The sequence below is a fragment of the Microchirus variegatus genome (genome assembly GCF_963457635.1).
Source record: "Microchirus variegatus genome assembly, chromosome: 18".
Lineage (NCBI taxonomy): Eukaryota > Metazoa > Chordata > Actinopteri > Pleuronectiformes > Soleidae > Microchirus > Microchirus variegatus.
This window is the reverse complement of record NC_139819.1, coordinates 23,968,457-23,981,827: the sequence shown is the minus strand read 5'-3', so window position 1 is coordinate 23,981,827 and position 13,371 is coordinate 23,968,457. Positions and strand designations below refer to the sequence as shown.

Here is a 13,371-nt window from a genome sequence, read left to right as displayed (position 1 = left end):
TCGTCTCCTGTTTTTCAGACGGCACTCGTTCACACACACACACACACGCGCACACACACGCACACACACACACACACACACACACACACACACACACACACACACACACACACACACACACACACACACACACACACACACACACACACACACACTTCAGTGAAGTCCAGAACCTGAACCACACTCACTTCACTGAACTGGTTCTTCCTTCACATGAGACCAGCTTCAAGAATCAGACACAAGGAACTAAGGCCCTCAAACAAGGATCCGAGGCCCTGAAACAAGAGGCCAAGGACCAGAATCAAGGAACTGAGGACCAGAAACAAGGAACCAAGGCCCAAAACAAGGGGCCAAGGACCAGAAACAAGGAACCGAGGACCAGAAACAAGGAACCGAGGACCAGAAACAAGGAACTGAGGACCAGAAACAAGGAACCAAGGCCCAAAACAAGGGGCCAAGGACTAGAAACAAAGGGGGCAAGGACCAGAAACAAAGAACCGAGGACCAGAAACAAGGAACCGAGGACCAGAAACAAGGAACCGAGGACCAGAAACAAGGAACTGAGGACCAGAAACAAGGAACCAAGGCCCAAAACAAGGGGCCAAGGACTAGAAACAAAGGGGGCAAGGACCAGAAACAAAGAACCGAGGACCAGAAACAAGGAACCGAGGACCAGAAACAAGGAACTGAGGACCAGAAACAAGGAACCAAGGACCAGAAACAAAGAACCGAGGACCAGAAACAAGGAACTGAGGACCAGAAACAAGGAACCGAGGACCAGAAACAAGGAACCGAGGACCAGAAACAAGGAACCAAGGACCAGAAACAAAGAACCGAGGACCAGAAACAAGGAACTGAGGACCAGAAACAAGGAACCGAGGACCAGAAACAAGGAACCGAGGACCAGAAACAAGGAACCGAGGACCAGAAACAAGGAACCAAGGCCCGGAAACAAGAGGCCAAGGACCAGAAACAAGGAACCGAGGACCAGAAACAAGGAACCAAGGCCCGGAAACAAGGAACCGAGGCCTAGAAACAAGGAACCGAGGACCAGAAAAAAGGAACCAAGGCCCAGAAACAAGAGGCCAAGAACCAGAAACAAAGAACCGAGGCCCAGAAACAAGAGGCCACGGACCAGAACCAAGGAACCAAGGCCTAGAAACAAGGAACCAAGGACCAGATACAAAGCCAACAATGAGAACCTAAGAACCAGGTACTGGTTCAGACTGATTTTACTGGAGAGAGAGAGAGAGAGAGAGAGAGAGAGAGAGAGAGAGAGAGAGAGAGAGAGAGAGAGAGAGAGAGAGAGAGAGAGAGAGAGAGAGAGAGAGAGAGAGAGAGAGAGAGAGAGAGAGAGAGAGAGAGGGAGGACCAAAGGAGCGATGGAGGACTCTCTCTGGTTGGATGGAGCTCCTCCTCCTCCTCCTCCTCCTCCTCCCTCTTTCTCCCCATCTTTCCACTCTCTCTCTTCTCAACACACACACACACACACACAGGACAGGACACACTTTTCCTGGCTCTCACCTCTCTTGTCCTTATATGGTCAGGCCCCTCCCCCCGCAGTGATGTCGTCAGCGGCGAGGAGGAAGACCCGTGGGGTTTTTGGGTTCTGGCGTCCAGTCCTGTGGGGCCGCGGGGCTGAGAGTTTCTGCTGCTGCTGCTGTTGCCTCCTCCTCTCCTCGTCTCCTCGTCTCCTCGCCTCCTCGTCTCCTCGCCTCCTCGTCTCCTCCTCTCTTTGGGGAAAAGAAAAAAGACACTTTGCTTTTCCTCGTTTCTCCGTCCGGACCGCGGCGTCTTCTCGTCCTCAGAGGATTTTATTTCTCTTTTTTCTCCTCCTCCTCCGTCGTCTTCGTCACGTTTTTTTCCCGCCGCATTCCGACACTTTTTAAAAATCAAAATAAAATCGTTAGAGTAAAAACTTTAAATAAATCTTTAAGAGAAATTTAAAAAGAAAACAAAAAAACCTGCTTCACGTCCTCAACTCATTTTTCCTCGTCTGCGTTTTTTCCCGTGCGTTCGTCGTCCGCAGCTTTTCTTCGTTCTCGTGTTTTTTTTTGGCGACGCGGTGGTTCAGCGGCCGACGGCGTTCCAGGCCGAGATGTTCGGGATCCAGGAGAATCTTCCTCGCGGGAGCACGGCGGCGAGTCTGAAGGAGGAGCCTCTGACCGTGCGCTCGTGGATGCACTCGGCCGGCGTGGTGGACGCTAACACGGCCGCTCAGAGGTAAAGTGCCCGCCGCCCACGGGGATTATGGGAAATGAAGTCCCAGAGGAATCCTGAGTGTGTTCTGTTCCTGCAGAGGGAAAAAACGCTGAAGAAAAACTGATATTTTCACGTTATTTTTAACACGAAAAGATGAAATTATCCATCGATTTAAAACAAAACAAAATAAAAGACAAACATTTTCCAAATGAAAGTGAAAAAAAATCAAATTAAAACATGAAATTAAAAAGTGTTTTTTTCTCCTTTAATGAAAACATTTTTGACTGAAAGTAAACGATTGATTTGAGATCAAATGTTTTATCAGTTATTATTATTATAATAATAATTATAATTGTTAATAATCCTGAAGGTGAAAAATAAACAGTGAAAGTTTCCCTGAAATCTTTACATTTGATTCATATTCTAATTTTCTTTGACTGAGATTATAATCTGACGCGTCTTCTCTTTTCTGCTTTGACACAAATTTACATCTTTATTTATATTATTAATATTCAGATTTATACTCTTTATTTTCCCTCATTTTCATTTGTTCCTCTTTCAGATTATTATTATTATAATAATTATTATTAATAATAACTAAACCTGATGATGAACAGATGTTAAATCTATGAATAAATCTCTAATCTGTTTAATCTGATAAAATGACAGCAGTAAATAAAGAGTGATTTTATTTTGTCTAAATCATAGAATTATGAACAAATTAAAGAGTTTAACAGAAAAACATCAAACTGTGAAGTTTCATCTAATTCAGTTTTATTTTCCTTTAATAAAAAGATAAATTTAGATTTTCACCTTTTTTTCACGTTAATTACGAGGATAAAAAAGACGTCTTCACGTCTGTTGTCTTTTTTAAAAATGTCCTTCTGTCTTTTTGTCTTAAATGTCTTAGTTTTTAAATTCTTATTTGTCTCTAAATGTCTTCATTCTTCAGTCTTTATGTCGTTCTTTAAATGTCTTTCTTTAAAAAACCTTTTCTTCTTTCTTTTTTACGTCTTTTTGTCTTTGAACATTTTCTTCTTGTCTTTTCAAAAATGTATTTTTCTTTGTCCATATTTGTCTTTTGATAAATGTCCTGTCTTTATTATTATTATTATTATTATTATTATTAATAATTATAAGTACAATCTTAGATCAGTTTTACTTTTTAGAATTTCAGTGTGTGTGTGTGCGTGTGTGTGTGTGTGTGTGTGCGGGTGTGTGTGTGTGTGCGTCACAGTTTCTCTCGTGGTTTAAAGTTAATATTTAATCACGACTGAATGATTTGATATTGTGAAAGTTTCCTTTGATTTGAGTAAATTAAGATTCAATCAAATTATATATATAAAAAAAAAAACCTTAATCATCAGGTTTTGTTTTTCAAATTAAAAGTCTTTATTTCATGTCACATTTTTCTAGTATAATCATTTTGTTTTTCACAATAAAAGTATTCTTGTCTGATCATGTTTTTTTTCCTTGTCGTAGTCGAACGTTAAAATAAAATAAAACATGATCAATTTTTTTTATTTTTTTTAAACAGTTTAAACCTGTGAGGAAAATATTTTACAACCTGAGTGTTTTTGATTTAAAGATGAAACTTTAAAATCACACTGATTTTTCAAATGTTTGAGGTTTAGTGATTTTAACATCACAGCACATAGGAGTTCACAGGAGTTGTTGATCCACTGCTGCCTCCATCACTAACTTACAATGACTGATTTTAAAATATTGACTTTAGACTTAACTCAGTGACACAAAGTGACCACACGAGGCAGCAGAGGACCAGCAGCTCCTGTGTCCCTGTGAGCTAAAATCACTGATTTTCTATATGGGGCTTTGGTGTGGGAGAGTGAGTGACTTTGGTGTGGGAGAGTGAGTGACTTTGGTGTGGGAGAGTGATTGACTTTGGTGTGGGAGAGTGAGTGACTTTGGAGTGAGAGAGTGAATGACTTTGGTGTGAGAGAGTGAGTGACTTTGGAGTGAGAGAGTGAATGACTTTGGTGTGAGAGAGTGATTGACTTGGGTGTGTGAGAGTGAGTGACTTCGGTGTGGGAGAGTGAGTGGACTTTGGTGTGGGAGAGTGAGTGACTTTGGTGTGAGAGAGTGAGTGACTTTGGTGTGAGAGAGTGAGTGACTTTGGTGTGGGAGAGTGAGTGACTTTGGTGTGAGAGAGTGAGTGACTTTGGTGTGGGAGAGTGAGTGGTTCATAAACAGATGACATACCTGTGTGTGCGGTGAAGACATCGATGAGCGTCTGTAAAACAAAAACAACAACAGTCAAATGTCTTCTTTGTCCTGTGGGTCAAAGGTCAAAGGTCAAATGTCAAATGTCCTGTGACTGAAACACAGTTTAGCATCATTTGAAATAATGTTCATAAAAAGTTTGACTTCATTTAACAAACTCTCTCTCTCTCTCTCTCTGTCTCTCTCTCTGTCTCTCTCTGTCTCTCTCTCTGTCTCTCTCTCTCAGTGGGGTGGGGTTAGCTCGAGCTCACTTTGAGAAGCAGCCGCCGTCAAACCTGAGGAAATCAAACTTCTTCCACTTCGTGTTGGCGCTGTACGACCGTCAGGGTCAGCCGGTGGAGATCGAACGCACCGCATACGTGGACTTTGTGGAGAAAGAGAAGGTGAGAGAGAAAACAAACGCACCTCATCAGTGATCACACACACACACACACACATCAGTGTTCAACTTTGACTCCACCCCTGAGAAATGAACGCCATGATCAGGGGAGATACAGACAAATGAGCTGCTTTCATGACGTAAATCAAACGCACCTGTTTCACTTTGTGTGTGTGTGTGTGTGTGTGTGTGTGTGTGTGTGTTTGTGTGTGTGTGTGTGTGCAGGAGCCGACAGGAGAGAAAACAAACAACGGGATTCACTACAAACTACAGCTGCTCTACAGCAACGGTGGGAGCGCTCGTTTTATCACACAGCTGAGTTTACCACGACAGCATGATCTCTAACTGTGTGTGTGTGTGTGTGTGTGTGCGTGTGTGTGTGTGTGTGTGTGTGTGTGTGTGTGCAGGAGTGAGGACAGAGCAGGATCTCTACGTCAGACTCATCGACTCAATGACCAAACAGGTGAGATGTTATTGATCGTTGATTATCAGACAGAAAGATTTCAAAATAAAAGTCAAACTCACAGGCTCCTCCCCCTCCTCCTCTTGCTCCTCCTCTTGCTCCTCGTGCTGCAGGCGATCATCTATGAAGGTCAGGACAAGAATCCAGAGATGTGTCGTGTTCTGCTCACACATGAGATCATGTGCAGGTGAGGAACTGGACCAGGACTACAGGTAGATCAGGTCCTCAGTAGACCAGGTCCTCAGTAGACCAGGTTCTCAGTATACCAGGTCCTCAGTAGACCAGGTTCTCAGTAGACCAGGTCCTCAGTAGACCAGGTTCTCCGTAGACCAGGTCCTCAGTAGACCAGGTCCTCAGTAGATCAAGTTCTCAGGAGACCAGGTCCTCAGTAGACCAGGTTCTCTGTAGACCAGGTCCTCAGTAGACCATGTTCTCAGTAGATCAAGTTCTCAGTAGATCAGGTCCTCAGTAGACCATGTTCTCAGTAGATCAAGTTCTCAGTAGATCAGGTCCTCAGTAGACCAGGTTCTCAGTAGACCAGGTCCTCAGTAGATCGGGTCCTCAGTAGACCAGGTTCTCAGTAGACCAGGTCCTCAGTAGATCAGGTCCTCAGTAGATCAAGTTCTCAGTAGACCAGGTTCTCAGTAGACCATGTTCTCAGTAGATCAAGTTCTCAGTAGACCAGGTTTCTTTGTAGACCAGGTCCTCGGTAGACCATGTTCTCAGTAGATCAAGTTCTCAGTAGACCAGGTCCTCAGTAGACCAGGTTTCTTTGTAGACCAGGTCCTCAGTAGACCATGTTCTCAGTAGACCAGGTCCTCAGTAGACCAGGTTCTCAGTAGACAAGGTCCTCAATAGATCAGGTCCTCAGTAGACCAGGTTCTCAGTAGACCAGGTCCTCAGTAGACCAGGTCCTCAGTAGACCAGGTTCTCAGTAGACCAGGTCCTCAGTAGACCAGGTCCTCAGTAGACCAGGTCCTCAGTAGACCAGGTCCTTAGTAGATCAAGTTCTCAGTAGACCAGGTCCTCAGTAGACCAGGTTCTCTGTAAGCCAGGTCCTCAGTAGACCAGGTCCTCAGTAGACCATGTTCTCAGTAGATCAAGTTCTCAGTAGACCAGGTCCTCAGTAGACCAGGTCCTCAGTAGACCATGTTCTCAGTAGACCAGGTTCTCAGTAGACCATGTTCTCAGTAGACAATGTTCTCAGTAGACCAGGTCCTCAGTAGAACAGGTCCTCAGTAGACCAGGTCCTCAGTAGACCATGTTCTCAGTAGACCATGTTCTCAGTAGATCAGGTCCTCAGTAGACCTCAGTAGACCAGGTTCTCAGTAGACCAGGTTCTCAGTAGACCATTTTCTCAGTAGACAATGTTCTCAGTAGATCAGGTCCTCAGTAGACCTCAGTAGACCAGGTTCTCAGTAGACCATGTTCTCAGTAGACCAGGTTCTCAGTAGACCAGGTTCTCAGTAGACCATGTTCTCAGTAGACCAGGTTCTCAGTAGATCAGGTTCTCAGTAGACCAGGTTCTCACAGGTTCTTCACTTCACTGAGTTTTTCTTATTGTTGTTTTCACAGTCGCTGCTGTGATAAGAAGAGCTGTGGAAACAGAAATGAGACGCCGTCAGATCCTGTCATCATTGACAGGTAACACACACACACACACACACACACACACACACACACACACACACACACACACACTTGCCTGTCGTTCTCTGAAGCTTCACAAAGAAAAATAAGAATTAGCAGAAAAAGACCACGTTCCACGAATCCTGTGATGAGTTCAGGTGTCTTTGGTGCATTCAGGTGTTTGCGGTGCATTCAGGTGTCTTCAGGTATCAGTGGTGCCTTCAGGTATCAGCGGTGAGTTCAGGTATCAGCGGTGAGTTCAGGTGTTTGCGGTGCATTCAGGTGTCTGCGGTGAGTTCAGGTGTCTGCGGTGAGTTCAGATGTCTGCGGTGCGTTCAGGTGTCTGCGGTGCGTTCAGGTGTCTGCGCTGAGTTCAGGTGTCTGTGGTGAGTTCAGATGTCTGTGGTGAGTTCAGGTGTCTGTGGTGCGTTCAGGTGTCTTTTCAGTTACAGTCTGTACAGATTGTGTTAATCGGACTGAACCTCCTCTTCCTCCTCCTCCTCCTCCTCCCAGGAGGAATCACACTCTCTCCTTTTTTCACCTCCCCCTTCCCTTCCTCACCCCTCCTCCTCCTCCTCCTCCTCTGCTTTCGTCCTCCCCCTGAGTATTAACTCCCCCCTCTTTTCTCTGAGGCTGAGAGGAGGAGGAGGAGGAGGAGGGTGTGGATGGAGTGATGGAGGTGAGGAGGTGTAAGTGGATGGTGTGACTGCAGTACTTTGAAAAGGGAAGTGGTGATGTTCCAGTGGCTGCAATGCATCATGGGAAGGTCTCCTGTGGGCGTCGTCCAGTGAACAGGAAAACGCGGCTTTTCACAATAAAAGTTTGTGATTTAAAGACATACGGTCAGATTAAAGGGTTTTAATAGTCCAGTCAGATTAGATAATCTGTCCTAATTTAATCTAACTACTTGATTGAAGGCTCCGCCCCTTTTGTGTTCAATCTAAAGAGGAAGCAGATTTTTAATAATTATCTTTATAATGATCTTCCTCTGTGCAGCTGATGATGATGATGATGGTGATGCACGCTCTCATCTTCCTCTCTCTCCTGCTGAATACCTGATGTGAGGTTTTTTAAAGGGGGGGGGGGGGGGGTCTGGAGTCTGGGGGTCTCTGGTGAGTGCAGCGTGGGATTCTGGGAGGACGGCGTGCTGTCAGTCAAGCGGCGAGCGTAGGTGTGATGTGGCGCCGGTTTTGGAGGGAATCTCATTAGCGGGCGTGTTTGGAGGTGACTGACAGCGGAATAATGTGTGGAGCCCCCTGGAGGCGTCTCCACCGCCGCAGAGATGTTAAATGTATGAATGTGTGAAGAAGAGCGGGCGGAATATGATGGTCACGCACTGAGGAGGGTGACCCTGAACGCACCATCTCATCTGTCTGTCTGTCCGTCTGACGGAGGCAGCAGCACCCGAACGCATCGCCGACGTCAACAAAACAATCATAAACAACAGCAGCTGTACCTGATAATGTGAAGGCTCCTGACCCCGCCCCCCCCTCTCCTGGCCCCGCCCCTTCAGTCACACCTGGTCCATACTGACCATCTTCTTCACCTCCTCCTCCTCCTCCTCAGAGGGCAGTGAAGGAGACATGAGGAGAATCCTTTAGCTCTAATTGGTATTTAACAGGTGTTTCTGTGTGTGTGTGTGAGTGTGTGTGTGTGTGGGGGTGTGCGTGTGTGTGCGTGTGTGTGTGTGTATTGATCGTCAGTAAGCGTTGCCGGGAGCGATGCATCCCTATTGATTACTGGTTTAAAGCAGCAGAGTGTTTTTATCACTGCTGCTCACACACACACACACACACACACACACACACACACACACACACACACACACACACACACACACACACACACACACACACACACACACACACAGTGTTGGTATTTCAGTACAACAGCTTTGCATTTCATCAGATGATAACTATGTACAAAGGTCGCTCACACACACACACACACACACACAGCTTGATTGACAGCTGTGTGTGTGAGCTCAAAGACAAACAGAGTGGTCGTCACGGCGACGGCTTGTGTCCGTCAACACTTTAACTTCCTCTGATGATGTCATTGACTTTAGGCGAGTGAGAGAGTGAGTGAATGAATGAGTGAGTGAATGAGTGAGAGAGTGAGTGAGTGAGAGAGTGAGTGACAGCTGATTTATTGTTCATCAGGTAAATGTTAGACGAATATTCTTGTCTTTGACCTTTGACCCTGAGGGTCAAAGAGAGACAGGTGGACAGACAGGTGAGAGACTGAGACAGGTGGACAGACAGGTGAGACAGAGACAGGTGCACAGACAGGTGAGAGACAGAGACAGACAGGTGAGGACAGACAGGTGAGAGACAGAGACAGGTGAGAGACAGACAGATGACACAGACAGGTGAGACAGACAGGTGAGACAGACAGGTGAGACAGAGACAGGTGCACAGACAGGTGAGAGACAGAGACAGACAGGTGGACAGACAGGTGAGGACAGACAGGTGAGACACAGGTGAGACAGACAGGTGAGAGACAGAGACAGGTGAGAGACAGACAGGTGACACAGACAGGTGAGACAGAGACAGGCACAGACAGGTGAGACAGACAGGTGAGAGAGTGAATTCAGCAGCTGCTTTAAAACAAAGATGAAGGGTGGAAATGACTGTGATCTGATTAACAGACAGAGCTGATAACACTAAACCACACACACACACTCACACACACACCACCTCACACACACACACACACTCACACACACACACACACTCACACACACACACACACACACTCACACACACACACCACCTCACACACTCACACACACACACACACACACAGCTCTTGTGTCAGTATAATTCCTCTTCACACTGTGACTACATTTTCTACCTCATAGAGCTTATTAACTCTAACACACTGAGTGTGTGTGTGTTCGGTGTCAGTGTGTGTGTGTGTGTGTGTGTTCAGTGTCAGTGTGTGTGTGTGTGTGTGTGTTCAGTGTCAGTGTGTGTGTGAGTGCGTGTGCGACTCCTTTTCTTCCCAGACATAAATCTGATGCGTCCTCATTTCCTGCTCGTAAATATGAGCAGTAATGGAGTGTGTGTGTGTGTGTGTGAGAGAGTGAGTGAGTGAGTGTGTGTGTGTGTTTAGTGTCAGTGTGTGTGCGTGTGTGTGTGTGTGTGTTCAGTGTCAGTGTGTGTGAGTGAGTGTGTGTGTGTGTTTAGTGTCAGTGTGTGTGTGCGTGTGTGTGTGTGTGTGGTTTAGTGTCAGTGTGTCTGTGTCTGTGTGTGTGTGTGTGTGTGTGTGTGTGTGTGCTCGTCCCTGCTTATCACATAACAAATTGAAAGCTTAATCTGTCTGTGAGGAGATTTACAACCTCCATCGAGAGGAGGAGACGAGAGAGGAGGAGACGAGGGAAGGAGAGGAGGAGACGAGGAGAGGAGGAGAGGAGGGAATAGAGGAGGAGACGAGGAGAGGAGGAGAGGAGGGAAGAGAGGAGACGAGGAGAGGAGGAGAGGAGGGAAGAAGAGGAGGAGAGGAGGGAAGGAGGGAAGAGAGGAGACGAGGAGAGGAGGAGAGGAGGGAAGAAGAGGAGGAGACGAGAGAGGAGGAGAGGAGGGAAGAGAGGAGGAGACGAGGAGAGGAGGGAAGAGAGGAGGAGAGGAGGAGAGGAGGAGAGGAGGGAAGAGAGGAGGAGAGGAGGGAAGAGAGGAGGAGAGGAGGGAAGGAGGGAAGAGAGGAGGAGAGGAGGGAAGAGAGGAGGAGACGAGGGAAGGAGAGGAGGAGACGAGAGAGGAGGAGAGGAGGGAAGAGAGGAGGAGACGAGGAGAGGAGGAGAGGAGGGAATAGAGGAGGAGAGGAGGAGAGGAGGAGAGGAGAGGAGGAGAGGAGGGGAGGAGAGGAGGGAAGGAGGGAAGAGAGGAGACGAGGAGAGGAGGAGAGGAGGGAAGAAGAGGAGGAGACGAGGAGAGGAGGAGAGGAGGGAAGAAGAGGAGGAGACGAGGAGAGGAGGAGAGGAGGGAAGAAGAGGAGGAGACGAGAGAGGAGGAGAGGAGGGAAGAGAGGAGGAGACGAGGAGAGGAGGGAAGAGAGGAGGAGAGGAGGAGAGGAGGAGAGGAGGGAAGAGAGGAGGAGAGGAGGGAAGAGAGGAGGAGAGGAGGGAAGGAGGGAAGAGAGGAGGAGAGGAGGGAAGAGAGGAGGAGACGAGGGAAGGAGAGGAGGAGACGAGAGAGGAGGAGAGGAGGGAAGAGAGGAGGAGACGAGGAGAGGAGGAGAGGAGGGAATAGAGGAGGAGAGGAGGAGAGGAGGGAAGAGAGGAGGAGAGGAGGGGAGGAGAGGAGGGAAGGAGGGAAGAGAGGAGACGAGGAGAGGAGGAGAGGAGGGAAGAAGAGGAGGAGACGAGGAGAGGAGGAGAGGAGGGAAGAAGAGGAGGAGACGAGGAGAGGAGGAGAGGAGGGAAGAAGAGGAGGAGACGAGAGAGGAGGAGAGGAGGGAAGAGAGGAGGAGACGAGGAGAGGAGGGAAGAGAGGAGGAGAGGAGGAGAGGAGGAGAGGAGGGAAGAGAGGAGGAGAGGAGGGAAGAGAGGAGGAGAGGAGGGAAGGAGGGAAGAGAGGAGGAGAGGAGGGAAGAGAGGAGGAGACGAGGGAAGGAGAGGAGGAGACGAGAGAGGAGGATAGGAGGGAAGAGAGGAGGAGACGAGGAGAGGAGGAGAGGAGGGAATAGAGGAGGAGAGGAGGAGAGGAGGAGAGGAGGGAAGAGAGGAGGAGAGGAGGGGAGGAGAGGAGGGAAGGAGGGAAGAGAGGAGACAAGGAGAGGAGGAGAGGAGGGAAGAAGAGGAGGAGACGAGGAGAGGAGGAGAGGAGGGAAGAAGAGGAGGAGACGAGGAGAGGAGGAGAGGAGGGAAGAAGAGGAGGAGACGAGAGAGGAGGAGAGGAGGGAAGAGAGGAGGAGACGAGGAGAGGAGGGAAGGAGGGAAGAGAGGAGGAGAGGAGGGAAGAGAGGAGGAGACGAGGGAGGAGGAGAGGAGGGAAGAGAGGAGGAGACGAGGAGAGGAGGAGAGGAGGGAATAGAGGAGGAGAGGAGGAGAGGAGGGAAGGAGGGAAGAGAGGAGACGAGGAGAGGAGGAGAGGAGGGAAGAAGAGGAGGAGACGAGGAGAGGAGGGAAGAGAGGAGGAGAGGAGGGAAGGAGGGAAGAGAGGAGGAGGGAAAGTGATGAGGAGGAAAGGATAGGATACAAGGAAAGAAAGTGGGAAGGAGGTGACAGAGGAGTCAAAGGTGAGGAGACGAGTGGAGACGGTTACCACGACGATAAAAGACAACAACAACAACAACTGTCTGTGTTGTCTCAAAGTGAACCTGATGTTTACTGAACATCTGTTCAGTGTGTTTGTGTGTGTGTGTGTGTGTGTGTGTGTGTGTGTGTGTGTGTGTGTGTGTGTGTGTGTCAGCACTTTGTCCTTCTGTAGGCTCATTAGAGCCACAGCAAAGAATGCTGGGTAATCAATACGCTACAGAGTAACTGTGTGTGTGTGTGTGTGTTTACAGTCTGTTACTGTGGAAACCACACACACGCACACACACACACACGCACACACACACACACACACACGCACACACACACACACACTTAATTTCTTTTCCTCTCATTTCTAACATCATGCTTCCTTGTCTCCTTCCCTTGTCTCCTTCCCTTGTCTCGTCTTCCTCTCAGGTTCTTCCTAAAGTTCTTCCTCAAGTGTAACCAGAACTGTCTGAAGAACGCGGGGAACCCTCGAGACATGAGGAGGTTCCAGGTAACACACACACACACACACACACACACACACACTGGGCGAGCTGACAGTTAAAGCAGAGGAGAGAGAGAGAGAGAGGAGATAAATGAGACGGGTGAAGTGAGGTGAGGAAGCGTTGTCGTGGTCAACAGTTGTCGTGGTGACAGTCTGGTGAAGGATGCTCTGGTTAGTCGCCGTGGCGACAGAGAGACTCTGTGTGACCTCCTGCTCTGTCGCCACGGATCAACGGCTACAGCATCGCCACGGCAACCAGCCGAGGATGATGAATGACCGCCGCTGAGCGAGTGGGGGGGGGGGGGGGGGCTGACAGCACAGGGGGAGTCACAACACTAGGGGGCAGCACTGAGACGGCACAGGGTTTGACACACAGTAACTTTATAAGAAGGAGAGGAGGAGACGAGGGAAGGAGAGGAGGAGACGAGGGAAGAGAGGAGGAGACGAGGGAAGAGAGGAGGAGACGAGGGAAGGAGAGGAGGAGAGGAGGGAAGGAGGGAAGAGGAGGAGACGAGGGAAGGAGAGGAGGAGACGAGGGAAGGAGCGAAGAGAGGAGGAGAGGAGGGAAGGAGAGGAGACGAGGGAAGGAGGGAAGAGAGTAGGAGACGAGGGAAGGAGAGGAGGAGACGAGGGAAGAGAGGAGGAGACGAGGGAAGGAGAGGAGGAGACGAGGGAAGGAGGGAAGAGATGAGGGAAGGAGAGGA

The 13,371-nt window shown here is 48.5% G+C and overlaps 1 protein-coding gene across 5 annotated transcripts in view; it reads left to right on the top strand.

Annotated features, from left to right (window-relative positions):
• Nucleotides 1–2,098: 2,098 nt before the first annotated feature.
• The window catches only part of ebf3a (EBF transcription factor 3a), a gene marked incomplete at both ends in the record, with an annotated part of 21,375 nt that continues 10,102 nt past the window's right edge, over nucleotides 2,099–13,371 (top strand). For all 5 annotated transcript variants that reach the window (XM_083904776.1, XM_083904775.1, XM_083904773.1 and 2 more), the window contains 7 exons: nucleotides 2,099–2,223; nucleotides 4,670–4,826; nucleotides 5,048–5,111; nucleotides 5,230–5,285; nucleotides 5,399–5,472; nucleotides 6,861–6,929; nucleotides 12,592–12,673. In XM_083904776.1, the coding sequence (XP_083760902.1) occupies nucleotides 2,099–2,223; nucleotides 4,670–4,826; nucleotides 5,048–5,111; nucleotides 5,230–5,285; nucleotides 5,399–5,472; nucleotides 6,861–6,929; nucleotides 12,592–12,673 (627 nt within the window). The remainder of the gene's footprint in view (nucleotides 2,224–4,669; nucleotides 4,827–5,047; nucleotides 5,112–5,229; nucleotides 5,286–5,398; nucleotides 5,473–6,860; nucleotides 6,930–12,591; nucleotides 12,674–13,371) is intronic.